Source organism: Cornus florida, unplaced genomic scaffold (genome assembly GCF_030987335.1).
Source record: "Cornus florida cultivar Cherokee Brave unplaced genomic scaffold, ASM3098733v1 CherokeeBrave_3.0.0_Hap2_Chr10, whole genome shotgun sequence".
NCBI lineage: Eukaryota > Viridiplantae > Streptophyta > Magnoliopsida > Cornales > Cornaceae > Cornus > Cornus florida.
In genome coordinates, this window is record NW_026775580.1 from 27,717,906 (window position 1) to 27,743,271 (window position 25,366).

A 25,366-nucleotide genomic window follows, 5' to 3' on the forward strand; every position below is an offset into this window, starting at 1 on the left:
AAACTTGCCATACCAAATCAATATTCCAGCAACTTGGAAAGAAAGGGGCTATGCGGGGACATTACTATACATGCAACCTTACTTGTTAATTCAAGTCATAACATATGTAACTACTCATCCGTTGCCACATGGATTTGTAAATTAGATCAAAGGCAACAAATGGTGTATAAACTAATAAAAAATAACACGTGGCAAGTTCTATGGGACTTGCCATATCATATTAGTTCTTTAAGAACTATAAAAGAGAGCTTTGATGCTCTGCATACGTTTCCACATAACAATTAAAACTTTGAAGAAGGAAGTCATTCGAATGACGCCATATGGCACCAAATTAATGAAGGAAATTCTAGTCCATGTGGCATACATATTCCAAGTTTGAACGCTGGTTAACCAAGTCATAGAGGAAGGTAACTGCTCGTTTATACAATTTCTCCTACTTTATAGGGTTGTTCCAAATATCATGCAGCTGTTATGGTATGGAAATGATGTCCAGGTTCATTGAATTTTGGGAGTTATGCTAAATTGTAGCAAGCTTTTTAAAATTGAATTGTGGATGATTTTAATTAAAATAACGGGGTGCGTATACACTTATATGTATATATAAGTTGTATTTAAATACAAATCCTTGTATACAAAGAGGAGATTAGATCATGGGACACCTGGCACTATAGGAAAGTGCCAGGTGGAAGTTCCAACTGTAGGAGAAGTTATCATTTCCAACTGCTAGGAGGTTACCAAATTGATGGAAATGTGCATATATATTGGTGTGTAATTATATAAACACGAATAATATATGTAAATATATCTCAGAATTTATGAAGAAGAATGATTCATACCCACGAAAGAAAGTGACCAGATCATGGGACACCTGGCATTGCACAGACGTGCCAGGTGGAAGTTTCTAACTATTGATGGAACTGTCATTTCCAACTGTTAGGAAGTTGTTGAAAATCAGCAAGTGGGCTAAGAACATGGAGCATTTACCAAAGGAAGCTGAGGAAAACATGGAACACGTGGCACGATCCGGACCTTCCAGGTTGAAGTTTCCAACTGCTGCCAGAACTGTCCTTTCCACCTGGCAGTTCCAGATGTGAATAAAGGCTTGCAAACATGCATTTAACCACCAAGACCACTCTTTATAAGTTTTAGATCATGGAAGAATATGATTTTACATATGTCAATACTATGAGAAAGCTAGGGAAGACATGAGACACGTGGCATAATCCGAACATTCCACTCGGAAGCATCTCCAATTGTTGCTGGAATTGCCATTTCCAATTGCTGCAAAAAGAGTTCTATAAATAGAGCACTTAAGCCTAGCATCCAAATCCTGTTCAATACACACAACAACACAACACTTTGCTATTCAATTTCAATTCATGTATCTCTTTATTCCAGCAATGAATTTACATTATGCTTAAATTAAGTCCAACACTTCATTGTCCTACTTTCCAGCAAGTTTTTCCTAACTCTTTCAATTACAAGTCCATCACTTTCAATTTTGTCCTCCTTTCCACTAGCTATAGAAATTTCTCTAATCTTTTTTCAAGGCAAAAAGAATCCCTAGAAGTGGTCATTCCAAACTTCCTTTTCAATTGCCTAATCTCAACAATTCTCCATTGGAATATTGTTTGGAGTTCATCTCTTTAGAACGACAGGCACGGACCCAACATAGCACTGGATTTTTTATATTTTCATTTTATACCTTATTTTTTAAAATTTATGAAGACGCTCCCACTAAAATTACAATTCGCCCCCACTGGATTTTTTTTTTTTTTTTTCATTTTATACTTCAATTTTTAAGAATTTATGAAGATGCACTCCACTAAAATTACAATTCACACCCATTGAATTATTATTATTATTATTTTTTACATTTTATTAAAATTTTGAAAATTTATGAAGAAAACACCATTGAAATTACAAAAATGGGCTCACTATATAAGTTTGCCCCCAAAGGCCACCCCTCCTCACTAAAATTTTCTGCCCGTTACTGCCTGGTACGCCCCCCAATCCTTACACTCGCCTGGATTCATGAGCCAAACACCATGATAACTCACCAAAAGTTTTTCAATTACAAGAAGAGAACAAAACCTTTACACAATTTTCTTCTACTCCGATCCTTTTATCTTACATTTCTTCTTTTATATATGTTCTTTGAACTATCATTTTATCCTTTCGAACTTGTTTAATTTATTCTTATAACTATGATGGATTTCAGCTAAAAATCTTTATTATTGCTTAAAACCGTGTGCTTATCAATTTTTTTTATTTAAAAAACCCATTCTCTTTCTATTATAAGTTAATTATCATATAACTGTTTCATCTAATTTTTTTGAGTCCTTCCACTTTCTTTTATTTTCTTTCATTAGTGTCATTGGGTTTGTTAAAAACCTAGGTTACTAGATGTACATGGACTTTTACTTAATTTTTTTATTTGTGTATTGTACAACAATAAATTTTGTGACTTCTCTTTGGTTCTTGGATACCATATCCAAGTTTCGTTTACTTATTTCATGTGAATAAGTTTCTTGACAAGGTAAACTTGCTGTAGACATTGAAATTTTGTGATAGTCTCATCATAATCCAATTGGTGAAATAGTAAAGAATTCATCATCAAATCGAAGACTACAAATATGGGTCAACCAAGGACACGTGGCAAAATCCTGAATGTCTAGTAGACCTTTAGGGAAAATATGACAATTCAAATTCAAATTTATTTCCATATAGAAGGTGATAGTGGGGAATTTCTAAATTGAAATCCCCACTTTTTGGCCTCTAAAACAAAGTCACCCTATTTGTTTGAGAGACACAATAAAATTAGACATGGACACGGAAACAGATGAAAAGAGACAGAGAACACCAAAACTCTGCTGAATCTCTATCTCAACAAGCACTCTAAAGTCTCTGAAGACAAAGAACAATAAACACACCAAGTGTTGTTTTTCATCGAAGCCATTCAAACCTTGAAGTTATGAAGGCGAAAAACAACAAGCACGCCACAAAAGTGCCATTTTTCATCAAAGCCATTCAAACCTTGAAGTTTTGAAGTCGAAAAACAACAAGCACGCTACACAAGTGTCGTTCTTCATCGAAACCATTCAAACCTTAAAGTTCTGAAGGCAAAGAACAACAAGCACACCATACAAATGCCGTACTTCTTCAAAAGAATTCAATCCACTATTTGAGATCAAGCCCCATCGGCCCTCGACCAGAAATAAAGTCAAACCTTCTTCAACCTTGAAGATCTAAAGAAAAGTTCAACATTGGTTCAAGATCAAACTTCCGAAGCTCTTGTACCAATTTTTCCAAGGAGCTTAATCAGAAGAAGATTCTTGTTGTAATAGAATCGACAACAGAGAATTGTACCTTTCTTTTTGAAAATTAATAAAATTGATTATTTGTCTGTATTTTCGTTCCTAAATTTTCAGACACGAAATTTATGTGCATACTTACACTATGTCATCATGGTAGATCCATTCATAATTTTTAAAACTTAATAAGGATGACAATAAAGGGCTATAGTGAAATTTCAATTACTAAGACAAGTAAGTTCAACATTGCTAACATATAATTTTTAGAAATGCCCATTGTAATCTTCAAAACAAAATAGTATGGGATGGGTCGAACTAGCCACTCACATCGGATGTGTGGTTACCATCATATATTTTTCCGCATTTCAAAATAGAAGGGCAAATGTTTAAATTTTCAATAAAGTGGGTAAACATTTGAGTGTGTTTTTTTGTCTAGAAAAACAAAATCCTTTCATCATTTCGTGTTTGGAATAAGAAAAATATTGATTACTCCAAGAGCACCAAATATATAATATTTTTAATTAATAAATAATTATTATTTCCCTAAAAATAAAAAATAACTATTCATAATTTGCGGAGATACTACATTGCGGAACCTCGACACCTGGTATTTTCTGGTGAGCCCGCCATCCTATGTTGTGTACAACATCATAAGTTTTTCAACACAACTTGATTTATTTGAGTTCCCTGTAAAGTCACAAAGAGTATTTTAATGAGTAAAGATTGAATTTCTGAATGAAAATGAATTTTTCAGATAGATGTTAAAAATTAAAATGCCTTTCTTAATGGTCTTCTTGTAGCTTAGACTCTGTTCCTTTCTATGTGAGTTGTATACAATGGAATATTTAGAAAGTTTTGTATATTAAAATTGAAACTTTATTAGGTTTGGTTTTGATGAAGGATGATCTGTTTATTGGTTTTCATAGGCTTGATAGAGAGAGCTTGCTCGTATGCTTGATTTATTGATTTGAAAAATAAATTAATAAATTATTATTTTAAAAATAGAATAAATATATTGGAAAGCATAAAAAAATGTGCCAAAAAGATAAAATTAAGACAAATTACGGCACCAATTGAGCAAAGTAGGGCGATAGGGTTATTGGTATATCGAACCCCACTGGGTTTATAAACCTCTAATAAATCTTCTTTTTATCAAGTACAAGTCTAAAAACGCCTCCAAGAACAAAACACTCCACTGTTGCTCCCACCAAAAGCAATGGCGGCGCTTTTGTCCCACCCCACCGCCGTTCGATCATCAAACGCAGCTTCTCTCTCTTCTGCCTCGTATTCCTCCATCTACGGCCAAAATTTCCGCCAGTCTGTGCAATTACTCGGCGCCTCAGTGTCTTCTCCGCCTACTTGTCTGGTGATCCGCCGTCGCATCTCCTCTCAAGCCTCCTCTGCGACTTCTTCGTCTTTATCTTCCGCAATTGGGAAAGGTCGGTGCTCCCTTTTGAATTTTAGAATATGGAAATGCGTACTGTTAGTGTAAATTTTGAAATTTACGAGCATGATGTGAATCTGTGATTAAACTTCTGCTAGGTCAATTGAACTCCTTTGGTTGTTGTGGAAATCAGGGTTGTGATTGTGAATTGACAGTTGATGAACATTTTTTGGTGTTGTTTTGAAAAATCGAGTTCAACTTATTATTTTTTAAATGTCATTTGATATATATATATTTTTTCATGTCTATTACTTGCAAAAATTATGAATTTATGTTGTCATATGTACTCACGCCCACATTAAAACAACCAATTTATACGGGTAAATTGTGCCTTCTGAAATTTTGAGGAAGACTGTTTCGGTTTCGATATACTGTTTTCGTTTTTGAGTTTGCATGTCGTATTGTATCTGAAACTTTCCAAAGATCACTTTGTTTTACTTTCAATTAAACTAAGTAATCCTCTGTTAATATTTTCATTTGGTTGTGTTTGATGTCTGACACTAAAATTGTCTGCCTATACGAACAATGCACTGTTTGTAACTGAGAAGAGCTAGATAATTGATCATTGCATTATATCAGAAGTGTTTGATAGAACGTTTTTTCTGGACTGCTAGTAGGGTCCATAGGTCTAACTGACATTTGAAAACATATGTTGATTGTTTAATTTTGTGCGAAAATCAATAAACAACTTCCATCTTTGGAGTAAATATATATTCTTGAACTGTTTTGTAGAATGGGAAGGTGTTGGAGGAAAAGGTTTGAGTACAGGAAGTTAGGAATAATTTGAGAATTTGAAAAATAATTTTCTATAATACAAATGGAAGGATAACTCATCATTTTGGACAATTAGATTTTTCAAGGGCTCACTTACAATTTGCTTACGGACTTCTGCATTGGAGGGCACAATTTTAGCTTAAAATCACATCTTAACCTAATATATGAAGTGCAAAAGAGTCTCTCCTCCAATTGGTATAAAATGGTAATGTAAAAGTAACTGTTCCACCTCAAATTTATGAGGGGGAGAAAATGAGTCTTAAGTGATGGGGATTGAGCTTAAGTCTAGATAGATTATTTAGAAATTGTCACCTAATGAGTTAAAGTGTGTTATCTCGCCTAAGAAAGAGGTCTTTGGAAAACACATTTTGAAAATGATTTTGTTGAGTTAGTGAACATTTTGATTTTAAAAAATGATTTCTAAGAAGGCCCTTTTTAATGGTGACTCCATAAGTAGTCTATGTTAACCAAAGCTATGAATTTGGGGGCTCGCCTATGCATGAATAATGTGTTAGGCACCCCAAAACATCTATTATAGAATGGGTTACCACATGTCTTCACATCATTCTCATGAACCCTTGTCAATTTTAATCTCTAGAGTTGTGTTGATGTCAATGTCTAGTATATTAAAAGGTAAATTTTTTATATATATACCAATACGCCAGTGGCCTAGTGGTATCAGACTCTTACTTTCCAAAGGGAGGTTAGGAGTTCAAGCCTCGGTGGAGGCATGTGTGTGTGAGTACCAACTAAGAAAATATATATGTATATATATATATTTGAAATATGTTTGAAATGTCTCCAAAGAGTACTATCATAAATCAATTAATTATATGCATAGGATAGGACCCCTTATGATGAAGGAAAAATTTGGTTTATTTAACCTATAGAATAGGATCCCTTGGGATGAAGGTAAAATTTGGACTTCGATAGAGTCACAAGTGATAAGGTGGAGTCTAGGCCATAATAGTCTTGATTCTAACCCTTTTCTTTTTGGGCTTTTTTGACTTAATCCCACCATTTTGTATGAGTTTTGATTTTAGTCCCCTTTTAAAAAAATATTAGATGTTGGTCCTCTTTTTAGAATTTTATGTTAGTCAAGAAACGGTCCACTAAAGAATATTAACGTTAAGAGGACTTTTAAATAAAATTCCAAAACTACCCCAGAGCTTAAAGTGCCTTAATCATGTTGTTAGCCGTCACCCCTCTTTCTTTGCTTTCTGTTTCCACCTCTTTTGGCTTGTCAACGTATAACAGGAGGGAACTTTGGCGATGTCCATTAGAGAAACGTGGAATTCAATCCTTCTGAATTATGAACATCTTTCTGGCCAAAGGGTGAGGCAAGGTTGCATCAAGAGCTTCCTGAAAAGATGAAAAATGGAGGCAAGTGCTTAGTGCAGCCAGTGAATGAAGTGTTGGCTGCATCCTTTGCTGATAGACTAATAACCTTCTTCAAAGATGGGCCTCTTCCCTTTGTGTGTTTTTTTTTTTTTTTTTTTTTTGGTGATATGAAGATATGAATAGATATCAATAAAACTCAACTTTTTATTAAAATAAAAAAAAATCTCACTATGAAGATATGAACAAATACCAATAAAACTACAACTTTTTTTTTATTAAAAAAAAAAAATACTAGCCCGAGTCGATCAGGTTGGAGAGAGAGAAAGAAAAGTGGCTCACCTGAATTCTCCTTGCAATAACAATTGTTAGTGACCATAATACTGATGGCAATGGTGAGGCCAAATAGAGAACTGATAGCAATGGTGAGGGAAAACAGAGAAAAAAACGGAGGTGGGCTCTAATTGTGACTAAGGTAGTTTGGTAGAAATAAATTGGGGGTAGTTTTGGTATTTTTTAAAAGAACACTATTAACCCTAACGTTATTTAGTTGACTAACATAGTTCTTTAAAAGTAGGATCAATCCCTAACATTTTAAAAAAGGACCAATATCAAAACCTATACAAAATGGTGGGAGTTAAGTAAAAAAGACCCTTTCTTTATTATAAGTAAATATGTATTAGAAAACATTCAAAAGGGGAATGCATTCCGAAGCTATACAAGGGCAAAAGCCAACAAAAAGGTTTTACGGACCAAAGGAACCCAAAAAATCAACTAACTCCTTTATAGATTTACAATTTCTCCCCATCACCCAACAAAATGAAGAACTAATAATAAGAAATTTGAAAGTCCCAATGGAATATTCCTTCCCCCTAAAAAAATCTACTATTCCGCTCCTTCCAAATGCACCACCAAACGCAAAAGGATGCCACCCTTTAAAAATCACGAGTGTGGGCTCCCACAAAACCTCCTCTCCAAGCATCAATCAAACCCCTCGAAGACTGAGGCATGACCACCTAACATACCTGTTCTTCTAATAAGTCCAACACATACTTTCGATGGGATAAACTTATACCTGTCTTGGATCTAGCTACTTCAATACCCAAGAAATACCTAAGTTTACCCAAGTCTTTAGTGTGGAATCGATAGTGCAGAAACAACTTCAACTTAATAATGCCTTCAGAATCATCACCTGTGATCACAATATCATCAACATACACCACAAGAATTATGAAACCAGTTTTAGTGCGCTGGTGAAATACCGAATGGTCAGTCTGACACCTCTGAAGACCAAACTTTAATGCTGCCTCAGAGAATTTTCCAAACCAAGCCCGTGGAGATTGTTTCAAGCCATATAGGGCCTTTTTAAGGCGACAAACAGTGTGAAGATACTCCCCCTGAGCAACAAACCCAAGTGGTTGCTCCATATAAACCTCTTCTGCTAAGTCACCATGCAAAAAGGCATTTTTAACGTCTAACTGAAACAGAGGCCAATGTCTATTAGCAGCAAGAGAAATCAAAACACGAATAGAGGAAATCTTAGCAACAGGTGCAAACGTCTCATCATAGTCAATACCATAAGTCTGTGTATAACCTTTGGCAACAAGACGTGCTTTTAAAAGCTCAACGGACCCATCCGGAAGATACTTCACAGTATATACCCAGCGACAACCAACAGGTTTAACACCTGGAGGTAATGGAACAAGAGTCCACGTGCCATTCGTATGCAAAGCATCCATTTCATCCTGCATTGCTTTCCTCCAATCCGAATCAGACAAAGCATTCTGCACAGTCTTAGGAACAAATGTAGTAGACAACTGAGAGGAAAAACATGAGAATGATGGTGACAAGGAATTATAAGAAACATAATGAGCAATGGGATGTTTAGTAACACACGAGCGAGGAGCTTTACAAAGTGCAATCGGCAAGGAATCAGACACAGTGGAATTTGTCGGATCCAAAGACTCTGAAGATGATGGAGGAGGCACGACAGCAGATGGCTTTAGTCTTCGAGTGTATACCTGTAACGGGGCAGATGAAGGAACCAGAGATTGAGATTGAAGAGAAGGTGAGGGAAGAGGAACTGCAGAAGGAAGCGACTCAAGATTGATATCAAGAAGTGAACCAGTATCTGAAAAATATGGGATGGACTCAGAAAATGTGACATTCGCGCTAATAAAGTACCGTTGAGAAACAGGACTATAGTAGCGATAACCTTTATGAGAGCGAGAGTAGCCAAGAAATACACACTTTGTGGCACGTGGGTCTAGTTTATCAAAACCAGGACCAAGATTGTGGACATAACATACACATCCAAAAACCCTAGGAGGAAGAGAAAACAAGGGAGAATCAGGAAATAAAATAGAATGTGGAGATTTGCCATTTAATACAGATGACGGCATACGGTTAATAAGATGACAGGCTGTAAGAACAGCATCACCCCAAAACCGTTTAGGCATACGCATATGAAACAAAAGACCACGAGTTACTTCTAAGAGATGTCGATTCTTACGTTTTGCAACTCCATTTTGTTGTGGTGTATAAACACATGAATTTTGATGAATAATTCCTTTATCACTAAGATATGTATCAAAGGGAGTTGAAGAATATTCCTTAGCATTATCAGAACGTCGAATACGAATTGGACATCCAAACTGAGTTTTGATTTCTTTGCGAAATTTTTGAAAAATTAAAAATAACTCAGAACGATCTTTCATTAGAAACAACTAAGTCAGGCGAGAATAATCATCCACAAATGTCACAAAATAATGAAATTTATTGATTGAAGAATGTTTTATTGGACCCCATACATCTGAATGAACCAAATGAAAAGGACTAGAAACACGATTATTAACCCTAGACTTGAAAGACACGCGATGGTGCTTACTAAGTTGACAAACTTCACATGACAAGAATTTCAAATAACTAAGACTAGGAATTTGATGCTTCAAAACTTAAAGGGACGGGTGACTAAGGCGACAGTGCCACTGGAATGGAGACAGAGAAGACTGAAGAGCCACAGGAGAAGGTTCGAAATCAAAATAATATAAGCCACCAGCTTCATGCCCCGTACCAATCTTTTTCTTCGTCTTGAGATCCTGAAACACACAAGAAGTAGGATCAAATGTAACAGAGCACTGGAGAGATTTAGTAAGCTTACTGATAGACATTAAGTTAAAGGGAAACTGTGGAACATGTAAAACAGACGAGAGAGACAATGAATCACTAAGTTGAGTTGTCCCCAAACCTGAAACCTGAATGGATGAACCATTAGCAAGAGTAACACTTTGAGAAGTAGGTACAGAATGAAAATCAGATAGAAGAGAAGAACATCCGGTCACATGATCAGATGCTCCAGTGTCTATGATCCAAGGACTGCGAGTGGAAGACAATAGACATGTGTGTGCAGTACCTGACTGGGCAAAGGTAGCCTTGGAAGATGAATTAAATGCTTGCTTATAAGACAAAAACTGAGTATACTCATCCCGTGGAACATGAACTGTATCTGATTCAGCTACATTGTGCGATCCAGAAGCGACATCATTCGGAGAAGAGGAAACTTGATTTGCATAACTAGATGGTTTCCCATGAAGGTCCCAACAAAAGTTCACAGCATGATTAGAAAGACCACAATGAGTACACTTTCTTGATTCCCTGCCACGGCCACGTCCTCCACGTGAATCACGACCACCACGTGTGGAGCGTCCCCCACGACCTCCACGGTAAGTATTATGTTCACCCTTTGAAACTACCAATGCTGAACGCTCACCACTCTGTCCAGTATTCAAATTTGAGGTATCACTTGCTAGTGTAGCACGCTGAAGTCGAGAAAACACCTCAGCAAGAGATGGAAGTGTTGGACTGCTCATAATTTGTGCACGAAAAGGCTCATATGCTGAAGATAAACCAGTAAGAAAACGGATAACATTAAAGTCCGCACGCTGTTGTTGCATACTGCGAACATCAACAGTAATGGGTTGATACATATTCAGCTCTTCACAGACTCCCATAACTTTAGAATAATACTCTTCTAGACTTTGAGTACCTTGTTCAAGATTGAAGTACTGTTTACATAGCTCATAAACACGGGTGATATTACCTGTCCCAGAATATAACTGCTGCAATCTGTCCCATATCTCTTTGGCTGTATCCAACTAAAGTAACGTTGAACTAATTTGGGGTTCAATACTGTTTATCATCGTAGAGATGATCTGAGCATCTTCCTTTTCCCATGCCTCAAAGGAAGTATCAGTTGCCTTGAGTTTCTCTTTAGTCAAATGAGAACCAAGACCTCTGCTTTTGAGAAAAATGGCAACAGATTTGGCCCACAATATGTAATTCTTCCCATTGAGCTTAACTGAAGTCATGGGAGAATTAAGACTGTTTGTGGGTGAAAGCAAATCTGAACTTGAGGCCATGTTGAATCCAGCAAAACAGAGAAGAAAAAGGAGAGAAAAAAAAAAATTCTGTATTCTAGCCGAACCTGGAAGCGGGTTTGAAACGGATCGGATTCTGAAACCGGGTCGGATCCTGGTACGGGTCGGGTCCTGGCAAGGGTCGGATCCTGATACTGGTCGGATCTTGGAACCGAACCGGATTTGGACTATCCTTGGTTTAGTAAACCAGGATTGGAATAGCACAACTGTGTAGCCAAACACGGGTCTTCTTCTTCACTCCGTCACAAACTCCGGTGAACAATACGGCGGAAACGACGGCAACCCAACCACGAGCAGCGGCCGAATCAACTTCCGGCCGAAAACCAATCTCACCTCTGCAAATCGAGACGAAGAAGCTTCTGCCGGCGACGACGAAGGCAGAGACGACGACAACCAAAGAGGAGCTGCCGGTGACGATGAAGAAGGCAGAAACGACAACGAACACACTTCAGATCTGATTATGGTGAACAAGAAGTTGCCGACAGAGACATCAAAACCACAATCACGATTCCGATCGTGATTCAAATCGTGATTCACCACCAACCCACCTACTAACTCTCACACTTATGATCATTATGCTCTGATACCATGTTCAAAATCAAAAGAGAAAGAGAGAGCAAAAGCGTATTCTCTGTGTATTCAAAAACAACTCACAAAACCTAATAAGCCTATGTAGGCTTATATATGTTACAAGGTTTACATAATAACACAAACGGCCTATTAACTAAACATAATTACATAACGACCCATTATTATATATATAACTTCTAACAGGCTAGACAGGGGTTGTTTGGGTGCTAATATTTTTGGACTGAATGGGGTATTTTGTGATTTCATGGTGAGTCAGTTGATATATCTTAAGGCATTGCCCCGTGGCGCACGACTGTTGGAATCTTATTCTTAGGTTGTTTGGCATGCGTTGGGTAATACCACGTTCTGCTAAGGATTTGTTTCATGCTTGGAGAGGATGTCGTGTGAGAAGAGATGTATGCGATTACTGAAAGAGATGTATGAGATTTGTCCCACATTGCGTTTGGTGGTGCATCTGGAAGGAGAGAAATAGCAGAATGTTCGAAGGGAAGGAGTTGTCTACGACGACGCTGAAACTTTTTATTATTCGCTCTCTTTTCAATTATGTCAAGAGAAGTTCTTGCTCCTCTTCTGATGATTTAATTATTTTCTTGGATTCTTTGGGGCCTTAGCCCCGGGTTCCATTTTTGTATTCGGGACGCGTTCCCCTTTTGAATGCCTTTTTATTTACTTATTACTTATAAAAAAAAAAAAGATTTTTTTTTTGGTTAATTTAATAAAAAAAACACCTTAGGAAGCCTTAATTACTAGAATGTGAACACTCAAAAATAACTCCATCAGAAAACAGTTTAGGCAAAAGTAACTACAAATATGTCAATTTTCATTGGTCATCAATACATGGAGACCAAATTACCCTTAAGTACTTTCTAAAATTTACTAAATTACCCTTGTTTCTCTTTCCATCTTATATCTCTACTTTACCAATCTAAGAACCATTACCAGTTTGAAATTTACTCCTCTTTATCACCGTTTGAAGACCTAGGGCACACCATTACTCCTCTTTGTCAGTTGCTTGCAAGGAACTAATGTGATTAGCATTTATGTGTTGAGAGAGCTTGTTGGTTCAGCCGGACCTTTGTCAATGAGGAGGGGGTAAGGTCCATCGAGTAGACTTCACAGCTTTGAGCTGCTCTCTACCCAACTTCGAACCCTCATCTCTCTCTCTCTCTCTCTCTCTCTGCTTCGAACCCTCATCAAGCTACGCTGCTACTCTAACGCTCCCTACTCTTGCAGGTACATTCTAGTAATTAAGGCTTCCTAAGGTGTTTTTTTAATTAAATTAACCCTTATTTTTTTGGGGAAAAAAAATAGAGAGATGTCATGGTTTTCTACTTTTGGTGGCTAAAGGACTTTCTTTCTTACATTCCCCTTCATTTTTACCTAACCATACAATAGAAAACTTCGATGTGGCTAGGTTTTTACTACATTGAGGGTTTGGATTTGAGGAAAGTGGTAAACACACATAAAGCCTTAAAAGGAGAAAGATAATATGAAAGGTCAAAAAAATGTTAGAGAGTTATGTGGAGTGGATAAGGTAAACTGAAATGGAACTTAAATGGGTTCCTTCTCTTTTCTTCTTCTTGGGTAGAGAACGGAAGTTTAGAGTGAGTAAAATACAAGATTTTGTAATGTACAATGATTTGTGAGTAAGAATTCAGGCGAAGCATTGTATGTGCATGAAGTAAGTGAGCGGAAGCAAGTACACAATGAGGTTGGAAATTTGACGGAAGTGTGTCTGTGTTTTGTAATGGAGTGACAATGTAAATGTGTGTCAATTTGCATGAGTAAGGAATGTTGATGAGTATGTAAAGCTGCGTGGACATGTGCGGAAATAGGGAGGAGATATGGAGGTCGCCTTCGAGGTTGGGTTGGGTTGTAGACAGAGGTTTTAATTAGGGCTTGAAATGGATCGGGTGTATTCAAGAACTGATCTGATCCGATGTCTATTTGACAGGATTGGATTTTAATTTTGAATCAAAATTCAAAAAAATGGGTCAGATATGGATCTTTGTTGAAAGATCCAACCGATTTGGGTTTTGCTTGAGGTTTGAACCAAATCAAGTGTATTTTCCTTTATTTGGATCCTGTTTGAACTATATGGATCTTGTCCATATAATCTGATTCGGATCAGTTATTTATTTATTTATTTATTTTTATTATTATTAATATTATTATCAAATTCGTCAATGGATCCTGACACTAAAATATGGATCTGGATATGGTTTCACATTTGCTTCAGATCCGATCCATTTTGAGCCCAAGTTTCACTTTCACCAGCTTAGGAGTGAGAAAGAGGGGAACTATAAGAGAGGTAAATTAAGTAAATAGAAAGAATAATGATCTTTTATTGTAGTTTGACTTTTTCTTATTTTTATCAAAAGTATTAAAAAGTATTGAGGGTAAAAAAGTCTTTATATATGATTGATGAATGAAAAATACACTAAAAAGTCTAGCAAAGATTGCTAGAATGCAATTGGAAAAAAGCATATGATATGCTATAGGATGCATGCACTCTCTTTAGCTCTATATGTCGAGATTTTCTGAAGACTAGATGTCTTTATATATAATAGAGACTTAAAAATTTAGGTTTTAAGTGTTTTAAATGGAAACGAAACTCTATTATTGCAAAGCTTGATCAATCGCGTAATGTGTCGGATGATCAACACTAGTCTAGTGAGTTTTGACTTATCCTTCGACCGATTGAGGTTCCTTTCATTTGATTACTTTGGATTTTCAAAATTAGAAGTTTCCAAGATTAAAAAACAATGCATATCGAAAAAGGATTTTTCAAAATCAAACATAAAATATGTAAAATCCTAATTGATAAATGGATGAACGCTAATTGGTGAATGCAAATGTGAGTGTCAAATTTGCCTTTATAACCTTTTTTTTTTTTTTTTTTTTTTGATTAGTAAGTTTGCCTTTATAACCTTGATATTGAAGATTATTTTTTTGCCTTTGGTTGTAGGTTTAATTGTGATTCTTCCTTTGGACAATAGGTAACAACTTGACAGTAACTAACATTCAAAATTCTGACTAAAAAAATTACAAAGACTCAAGGTTTAGTTACAAAATTTGCCAATCTAATTCCTATTGACCAACTATAAAGATCATATGATTGAAAGATATTTCCTTAATGATGAAAGCTCTGATTAGATTGTTGATTTGAGGATTTTTCAAGAGGAATTGAGTTGGTCCTACCCAAAAGTGATATACTGGGATATAAATTAAAAGATGATGTCAACCAAGTCTGTTGGAAGATTTGTAAATTCTCATGGTTCAACTAAATACGTGGTTTAATTATATGTTAATGGAATTTTGGAATTGATGTAACGAGATAATTCATATTGAATATATTATAAGGATCAATAGTATATGTAATTGTTAATATATATATATATATATATATATATATATATATATATATATAAACGCTACTAATACTGGACTCATACTTGTGACCAGCCGCAAATGAAAAGTATATTTTACCATATATTCTTTATTTCTTTGTGATAAAAATCTCAATGTTTTTAAATTCTTAGAGCTTTATGGATTTTGGAATGACTTTGAAGTATTTAGGCCCCTTCTAAGGGCTGGGCAAGAAACATAAAGTTCTTGAAAATATGTATTCTTCCTGTTTGTGGTTATGCTTTTGGAATAAAGGTGGTCGAACTGTCGAATCAGTTTTTATTCCTTATTCTATTTGGAATTTAAGAAACTGCTTTTTGGATTGATGGCAGCATAATCATTTCAGGTACAAATAGTTGGTTTCCTTTTTTTTCTTTTCTTCTGTCTTGCGTCTCGATTTCTTGGCGAACACAGCAAGTTAGGAGATAGAGCATAAACTTGTAAACAGTTGCTGTACTTGAATGGATCAAGTACAACTTAATGTAACGATGGGAGTGGCTGATGTTTAAGTATGATGACTTCAGGGTGTGGCTAGAGTTATAAAACCGTAGAAGCTGATAGAATTAGAATTATGAAACTCAAGTGTCTAATTATAGCAATAGAGTTAATGACTGGCTTTGCAAACTTGGCTTTGTGTTAAATCTAAGCCAACATCTCCGTGAATTCCGGTCGTGGAAGTCTAAAGATGTAATTCATTCTGCATAGTTCCTCAATCTAGGTTTGTGCTTATGCGTTTCTGAAAAGTTGAGTATTCAAATTTTCCTCCAAAAAAATGGGTAATGAAGTCACCTTGATATCTACTAATGGTTGATCAGTCCAAATGTTCTGCATGCATCAAAGACGGGTAGTTCATGTACTTTTTGAGGAGTCCATGCAGTGGTCCACAGCTATGTAATTGGTGATGGCAATCAAAATCTCTTATTATACAGGATGTATCGTATGGATTGGTGTTGGAAAGAGGAAAAAGGGAACTGCTGCAGATGTTGCTAGCTCTCTCACACACACACACACATATATGTATATATATTTCTGATTATGCTACTAAAATCTGCTCCACACAAGAACAAATTTACCATTGATGGCTTTGGTGGATTGATAGATGTATTTTGTTGGCAACATCAATACCTTACATTTATGCTTGATCTTCTGTTGACAATATTTTTGCTAGGATGATTAACACTACTGATTTAGTTCTTGTAAGATGTGCAATAAGTTTTTGAAGGTAAAAACTTAAATTTGTGACATTGAAGTATCTGCCTGAGGACATTATAAACTGTCTAGTGGTGTTGTTGGTTCTGATCAAGTAAAGCATTGCCTAAATACCTTCCAATGTCAGCCCTCACTTCCAGTTCAGGATATTCCACACGGAAATGTTGAACATCAGTGGTACACATTTGCCAATCTGTCGGAAGCCGAAATCATTTTCTAGCATGTCATTCATGATTCATTCTCTCTTTTTATTACGTTTTAGGTGTTACTTTTCTGCTGTTCCAAATTTAATGTTAGGTTCAAGAGTAAGTTGAATGGTTACCGACTGTGTCCGCTTCAAAATTTTAAAAGTCTACTAAGTCGAATGGAAGTCAATGTCTATATTTAGAGATAATAATAATCATGCAGGTGGTAAATTAGTTGAACTAAATGTCCAATTCTAAAAGCTAAGCCAAGTTTTCTTTGACTTTGATACATTTGGCAGCCTCTAGCAAACATTTAATAAAGAGAAGGTTAAAAGCTATGAGCGATACTCGCAGCACACTCTTGTGTATTTGAAGGCCTAAACTGACCAAACATTCTCTGTGATTTGATTCAAGTTGGCAGGTGATAGTTGTGGTTGCATATTGGAATGCCATTTAACCTTCTTTCCAACGATTGAGATTTGAAGTTGTCACAGAACCTTACAATATAACATTGCACATAATGTCCTCCGTGAAACACATTTTCCAGGAAACTTAAGAACTAGGGAACTATAGTAGAGAATATCTAACTTTGATCTTTTATGATTTATTTTCCAGCAAAAGCAGAGCCTAAGGACTTTCTGCACATTGATGACTTTGACAAAGCAACTATATTGAAGATCTTAGACCGTGCTAGAGATGTCAAGGCACTTCTAAAATCAGGGGAGAGGACATTCCTCCCATTCAAAGGCAAAACAATGGCTATGATCTTTGCCAAGCCATCCATGAGAACACGGGTTTCATTTGAAACTGGATTCTTCTTGCTTGGTGGCCATGCTTTATATTTGGGACCAGATGATATCCAGATGGGGAAGCGGGAGGAAACTCGTGATGTTGCTCGTGTGCTGTCTCGCTATAACGATATTATTATGGCACGCCTTTTTGCTCATCAGGTATGCTGGTGAGTTTCTATATTGGTTATATGTCTCCATTATATATTCAAACATATCAGTTTGGACTCCTATACTTTCTCTCTTTCTCTCTCTCTTGGGAGGAACACACACCCCTGTCCCGAGGATATTCTTGTTTTACAATTACAGCTGAGTAATAATCTCTTGCAAGTTTGCTTATGCTCTATTCATTGTCAGGAATTCTATGATATTGGTTTAACAACTCTTTGTGTTTCTGAGTATCCATTTGAAAGGAAAACATTGGAAAGAAAAAGCTTGATTTTCTGTTTGATGCAGTGAAGGAAATAGTAACCACAAACTCTGTATCTGTACTGCTTCTTCTGCAGTGCAACTTCTTCCCCCCCCCCCCCCCCCCCCAACCCAATTATTGCTGTGCAACTTTCTTTTCGGTCTTTCACAAGCAACTTCTGTTTATCCCGAAATGTGTTGGATGTTTCTGCTGGATAGGTGCTTTTGCAAGAGGCCACCCACTTGGTTAGGAAAGAGAATGTGCTTTTGCAAGAAGCAGACCACTTGGTCAAGAAAGAGCATGACGAGTTTTTCCAACAAGTGAACTCTCAATAGTGTGTTTATGTCAGCTACTGAGACTTCGTAGAAAAATAATGGATTTCTGCTGATTCTGGAACAAAGCGCTATTTTAATTCTGCTATGACTAAAGCACTTCTGTATATCACGCTTACAGGAAAAAGGCACTTTCATATGTTGCCAAGAGGACTTGTATATATGAAGCAGAAATATATTTTTCTTGCTCAATTATATAAATAGTTTCACGCAAGCAAATTAGATGCAGTCACGACATATATGGTTTCTATAGCTTTGCACATGCATAATTTAAACTTGTGTTTTGTCCATCATTGCTGTTTTTTCTTGATGTGGGATTTGATAATGGTTTGGCCAAGATTATCTTCGTCAATGCCCAAAAGATGTCTTGGTAGTTTACATACCACCTAAAACCCACGCCCCCAAAATTATAAGGGAAATGGAAAAAGATCCCCATTAGTGAAGTAAATGCCTCTTCTCTTTTAGTGGTTTCTCTGAGGAAGAAAAAAGAACTTTTGCTATAAAACTAGCTATCTCTTGGGTTTAAGAATTAGCTATATTGATTGTTCTGTTGCAGGACATTATTGATCTGGGTAAATATGCGACAATACCAGTGATCAATGGGTTGACAGATTACAACCATCCTTGTCAAATAATGGCTGATGCACTCACAATAATTGAACACATTGGACAGTTAGAGGGCACCAAGGTTAGTCAAATAATGGCTGATGCAATCACAATATATATTTGGCCATTTGTTGTGATCTCCATTGTTTTGTCATATCCTTCGCTGAAATTTTAGTGGTTCAAATTTTCTCTAATTTTGTCCTGATAATCTTGTAAAATCCAGGTTGTCTATGTTGGAGATGGAAACAATATTGTACATTCTTGGCTATTGATGGCATCAGTAATTCCTTTCCATTTTGTGTGTGCCTGCCCTAAAGGTTTTGAACCAGATGAGAAGACAGTTGAGAAGGCACGACAAGCTGGAATCAGCAAAATTGAGATGACAAATGATCCAAAGGAAGCTGTTAGAGGAGCTGATGTTGTGTATTCAGATGTGTGGGCCAGCATGGGGCAAAAGGAAGAGGCTGCGTATCGTCGCCAAGTGTTTAAAGGTTTCCAGGTATATGCAGTAAAACTCATTCTATGATTCAGTTCAACCATTGGATTTATTAGATTGTGTGATGAGACATCAGTAAACCTCCATGAATTCTTTTGGTGCATTTGTTTTTTTTTTTTTGTTGACTTGTTTGCAATGAATTAAATTTGGAAATACTTCTAAGATAATGCTAATTTTGTTTTTGTTTTTGTTTTTTTTTTTCTTTGTTTTGTCTTTTGTTTTTGTGTTTGTATTTTTTATTTATTTATTTTGGGGTGGGGGGTATGCCATCCCCTTTGTCTTTATCCAGTTGATTTATCTTGAAAAATATTATAAACATAGAAACTACTCTAATTTGAATGAGCTGTCAATGATCTGAGGGAGCACTGTTCTTTTAACCTTTCCCAAAATGGTCAATGCTGATCTCAGGCAGCTAAACTTGTTAAACTCGATTTGATCCAATATGTCTGATTTAAAGAGGAGACTTGCCATTTTACTGGTAGTGTTATGATCAGATCAGTCATAATGGTGTTGTATTTAAAGCAACATTTGTTTACGGGAACCTTTTAAAAATGGATTAAACTTACTTTCATTTATTCCTTCTTTCCTTTTTTTTTCACCACCTTGAAATGGTAATGTGATTGCACCTGTTGGGGGAAAGTTGAAACTGCTATTAGCTTGCCATTTTTTTATTTTTTATTTTTAAAAATGGTCCATGATTTTATTTTATTTTTTATTTTATTATCATTTTAAGAGAGGGCCTTTGAGAAGGAGGGGTAAAAGGATGTTTTCCCTCGCTCTTGGCGGCCAATCAAAAATTTTATTTATGGATTCTCCTTTCATCATAGCTTTAGGTGATTCTCTCTCTCTTTCTCTTGGGATATATATTTGCTTCATCTTGGAAAAGCCAGTTAAAGTCATTTAGTTCTAGAAATGTTGGAAGACAGTTGAAAAGAGATGAGGTGGGCTTACAGGCAACATGCTCACTGCTGCTAACGCGACCAGATTGTGTTATTTTATTGCTCCTTTATATTAGAAATTTAATTTGCTGTTAAATGATTACATAGATGATATTTAGTGTTGCAGCAACTCATTATGAGCCTATGTTCAAATGCTATTGCTCTAGATGATCTCATAGTTTTACTCGTCTTCCTATAATGCACAATAAATTGGCACCCTCTCGGACTTTTAAATCGTCACTGTATGTTTCATAGCTCCGGTCTTTATCTTTTGCATGGGATTAACTGCAGGTGGATGAAGGCCTTATGAAGTTAGCTGGACCAAAAGCTCTATTTATGCATTGTTTACCAGCAGAGAGAGGGGTGGAGGTTACCGATGGAGTTATTGAAGCTCCAAACTCGGTTGTTTTCCCCCAAGCTGAGAACCGCATGCATGCGCAGAATGCTGTAATGCTTCATGTGCTTGGCTTGTAATTGTATACTGCTCTATGCAATCGTCACTCTGTCATAAGTCCTAGCCAATCGGTTGTGTTTCTAGCTTTCGTTTTTTTTATCTTGAACAGTAGTATAAACTTACATTAGAGTTTGGTTTCGCATGTTTCTTTTTTGTTAGTGTCGGAGGATGGAACTTGAACTTCGAACTTATAATTAGCTGTTATCCTTTCTTTTCCCTGATGAAGTTCTGATTGAGCGAGTTTTTTTTTATACAGTTTTGCAGCTTGATGATCTCTGGAAATGGTCAATTTATCAGGAAGTAAGGTTACGACAACATATCATAATGGATAAAATAACTTAATGGATAACAGCCTCCTCATCCTTTATCCAGAAATCGAAGTGTCTAAAATTAGGAGATTTAATTATTGGATGTTTAATCTTTCTGCTGCTATTTTTATTCAGAAACATTGGTTACCTTCACTTCTGAGTAGGGGTGGCAATTCGTGTTCGTGTCGTGTCGTGTCGTGTCGTGTCGATGTAAGGGTATTATACTAAATAGGTAAATTCAAATCCAATTTATGTAATAATCGTGTTAAAAATCTTCTACACTAACGTAACCCGTTTATTAAAAAGAAAAAAAAAAAAATCATAAGGCATAGACATGGTTTATGCTTAAATGACTTAACTATCCATAGTAATTGGTTTAATAAGTAAAATATTACATAGGTCATATTCACAATTATAACATGTTAAGTTAAATGGGTCATAAACGAGTTATACGGGTTGAACTCCTCAATTTTAACTCAACAAGGTTAAGTAAACGGGTTAATTGTGTCGATCCTTTTATGATTCAAATCCGTTTATGTCAAACTCAAATCCTTTTAACTCGTGTTGTCGTATTGTGTCGTGCCATAATTTGTCACCCCTACTTAGTTGAATTTGTTTGAACGTATCGTGTCGTGCCATAATTTGTCACCCCTACTTAGTTGAATTTGTTTGAAGATTAAAAGAAGGAAAATGATAGGATCACCGAATGATTTTTTCGAATAAACCCCGAATCTGACATGTTTTTTATCCACTTCACCTATTTGAACAGTTTCTAAAAAATATTATTTAACAAGTGATAAGTGTAGCTAATCACATTAAATTCGGGACTTATTCGGGAATTCCCTTTCAATTCCCCTATCATTACTCTTAAAAGAAAGGTGACATTCATATCAAATTCTTAGTAATTGAGAGGAATTTCCTGTGTTTGCCGTGCAAAGGAAAACACATTTGGTCCGAAAATTCACACAGCGATCCACTATTACAAGGTTATCTTATTCAAATTTTCTTGCATTTTCTGTGAGTGAAGGAAATGGAGCAATTATAGCATGATGAATAAATTGAGATACAAGAGTGAAGTATGATCCTAACTTGCTAGTACTACTATTACTTTTTCTAGAGAATGAAAGGAACTCAGTTTATTTGTTCATTGGGAGGCTGCCTAATGAATGCTCGATTATTGCAGCTTTAATTGCTAGTTCAGAATTATAAGTTTCTGGTGAAGAAAGTCTACTTTTCTCTCTCTTCCGTAACATAGAGAGGCAAAACAGATGCACTTTGCATATAAATAGTTAGAGCAATTATGAATAAGCACTAGTAATGCTAGTTCAGAAAGAAACCGTCTTGGAGGAGCTCAGATCTAAATTCTTTAAGCAGCTCCCAACTAAATTGTTGTTAGAGGTTCTCGTCACACATCGAATCTGGATGGGGAGAAATGTTGAGTATATATGAGCATTACTATCCATTATCTTAAACTTTTGTGGTAGAGGTAAGTGACTAAAAAAAGTTAAACTTTTGTGTTAGAGAGAATTTTTCAACTTACATTAAAATTTGAAAGACAAATGTTGAATATATACGAGTGAGTATGCAACACTATGAAGTGCTCAATTCACATTAAAATTTAAATTCTTATTTTATTTTTATTTTTATACATGCATGTGATTATTCTTATTATATCTTCACTAAGAAATTCATTCGTTTTCATTTTTAGTAAGACTACCTATTCATGGTGTATTGATAGTTCTATTCACACTCCCTATATTCAACTACAAACCCATTATAGACACATTAAATCTATTCAACTACAAACCCATTATAAACTCATAACTCTCAAAAACCCATTTGAACTCTGGTTTGCCTGGATGAGGAGCAACTGAACTTCTACCTTCTTATATAGGTTAATGACCTTATAATGAATGTTTAAAACCTATACAAGTGTAAAAGATCAAATGATCGGGAGAATTTTAGGATGTAGTTCTAAAATAGAAAATTCTAGTTTACTTTGTACAATTCTATACGAGTCTAGATAACTCTAAATAATTTTGTTGTTGCGTTTGTGAGCATCAAATTCGTGTCTTGAATTTAGGATTGGAGGAAATTTAGTTAAAAATTTATACTAAATTTTCTTCAATCCCAAACCAAAGACGCCAATTGAATACTGACAAGAATAATATTATGTACAAACCTATTACATTAGACAAAAAGATAATTTATGGTATTGGAATATTACTCACCACAACCATCCTAAGTCCAAACAAAATATTCTTGTTTTTTTTTTTTGTTCCCATTAGGATCCAAGAGATAGAATGCAGCTTTAATTAGGAACAAGTAGTCACATTTCCCTTTAGGCTCATTATGTCTCTCATTGTCCCTGTTTTTTTTTTTTATGCACTTATTTTTTGACTCTTTAAATTTAAATGAAAAAAAAAAAATAGCCCTCATAAAATATATAGAGATAATGCAAGTAGCTTGCAAAACTAAGAGAAAGGGGGACTCCCGCGATTATTATTTTTTCCTTCGAAGACTAAGAGAAAGGGGTACTCCCGCGATTATTATTTTTTCCCTCGAAAACTAAGAGAAAGAGGGACTCGAACACGAGCATACTCACGCGGAAAACTGGACCCTTTAGAACACTGGGTAACGCCCACCCCTTATGATTATTGTACAACACAAGTAACCCTTCTTCATGTGTTCATGACTTGCAAATAACCAAATTTAAATTTTTGCAAGACATGTAAAATACACATAAATATATAAAATGAAATGTCAATGTATGCTTTGAGAATCAAAGTTTTTCAGCCAACACGAACTAGCTGGTCAATTATGCATTGCTGCAACCGGTATTGGTTGCTAATATCTTTCTAAGCCAAAGCAAGCACGTAAACTTCCTCAATGATAAGGATCAAATCCTCTGCAAATCGCAAAATGAGTTTCCTGCAATGAGACAAATTTTTGCATTCTTTTCTAGCACTATTGCACCTTCTTAAAATGAAATTATTGTTTGCTCCAAAATGAAGTATTATTGAAGGGGTAGAAATCCCACTGGGCCGGATGCGGCCCAGCCTACCCATTTAGGAGGGTTATTCAACGACCGCCAGGTCCAACCACATTCATATCGAACTGGATCCCTAAGAGGGACGGCCCAAGAAAAGAACCAAGCCCATTTACTCCCAACTTGGAACCCAAGAAAGGGAATTAGGGTAACAAGCAGTGCACTATAAATAAGTAAAGTAAGGAAGAAAAGTTTAGAGTGTTATTCAAATCCTGATTGTGATCAAAGTCTTGCATCTACAAACGATCAGAGAAAAACAGATCTACTTCTACATCGAATTCAGATACTGAAGAACAGAAGTAAAAGCAATCACACTTTGAAAGGGTCAAAGCATTTGAGGAGTATTGTTTGATCTACCTGCTACCCTGCTACAGAGATCAAGCATAAGCCTGATGTCAAGTTGCTGTTGGACGGGACGTCTCAAAGCCTTTTTCAACATTTTTTGACAAATTTTTTTTCCACATTTATTTTATTTTTGCTCATCGTTTTGTGTATTCTGCATTGTTTATCGTGTCGTGTGGGTCTCAAGAGTCAATTAGGACATTTCTTTAAGTTTAGAACTCTTAGAAATGCATTTGGGTGCATTTTAACATTTTTTGGATTTTTGGGCCAGAACGTTCCGTGTGGACCCCACACACGAAATTTTCATGCTTGAAATTATTTTTCTGGTTCATTCACATTTCATGGTTCTTATTTGGTGCATATGTGTATATGTGTTTAGATACACATTTGTGGCATATGTGTAATGGTAATTGTATGGGAGGGCTTTTTAGACATTTTTACACATGGGGGACCCCACCATTGACTGGCTACTTTACATTACAATTGAGACAAAAATCTGAATGGAGGGCCATTTTCTACATTTTTCCTCTTCTCCCAGCCGTAGGTTCACTCTTTCTCTATATATACCTCTCTCTAAAATAGACACAACCCACTTCTTTTATCCATGATTTCACCACTTTGCATTTGGAATTGATCTTTGCTATAGAAGGCAAATTTAGAGAGCTCGATGAGGGCAAAGTTTTGATACGAACAAAGTTGCTTTGGTGGACATTAGGGATTTTGAATTTTGGGGCTTATTGGATCATTTGAGGTACAATTTGTCTAATTGTCAAGTTCCTTAGGTTTTGTAATTGATTACATGTTTTTCCCCTTTATATATACGCTAAATTGATGTTAATTACATGAGTAAATTCTAGTGTTTGATGTATGTTTGGGCTCTTTCCAAATTGATGAATTCTATGTGATTATATGCTTACTTTGTGTATAAATTATAAAGGACAAGAT

The 25,366-nt window shown here is 35.9% G+C and overlaps 1 protein-coding gene across 1 annotated transcript; it reads left to right on the plus strand.

Moving 5' to 3' along the window:
• Nucleotides 1-4,455: 4,455 nt before the first annotated feature.
• LOC132278657 (ornithine transcarbamylase, chloroplastic) lies at nt 4,456-20,938 on the plus strand. The gene is made up of 5 exons (XM_059780501.1): nt 4,456-4,753; nt 17,315-17,649; nt 18,785-18,916; nt 19,058-19,333; nt 20,560-20,938. The coding sequence occupies exons 1-5, from the start codon at nt 4,531-4,533 to the stop codon at nt 20,740-20,742; spliced, it is 1,149 nt and encodes a 382-aa protein (XP_059636484.1). The 5' UTR covers nt 4,456-4,530; the 3' UTR covers nt 20,743-20,938.
• Nucleotides 20,939-25,366: the final 4,428 nt, after the last annotated feature.

What these genes read in the sequence shown, in the direction of transcription:
- LOC132278657 (XM_059780501.1), top strand. Translation starts at nt 4,531, where the DNA reads ATGGCGGCGCTTTTGTCCCACCCCACCGCCGTTCGATCATCAAACGCA. An exon ending in ATCTTCCGCAATTGGGAAAG is followed by an intron (nt 4,754 to 17,314) that starts GTCGGTGCTCCC and finishes TTTATTTTCCAG; the next exon opens with CAAAAGCAGAGCCTAAGGAC. An exon ending in CACGCCTTTTTGCTCATCAG is followed by an intron (nt 17,650 to 18,784) that starts GTATGCTGGTGA and finishes GTTCTGTTGCAG; the next exon opens with GACATTATTGATCTGGGTAA.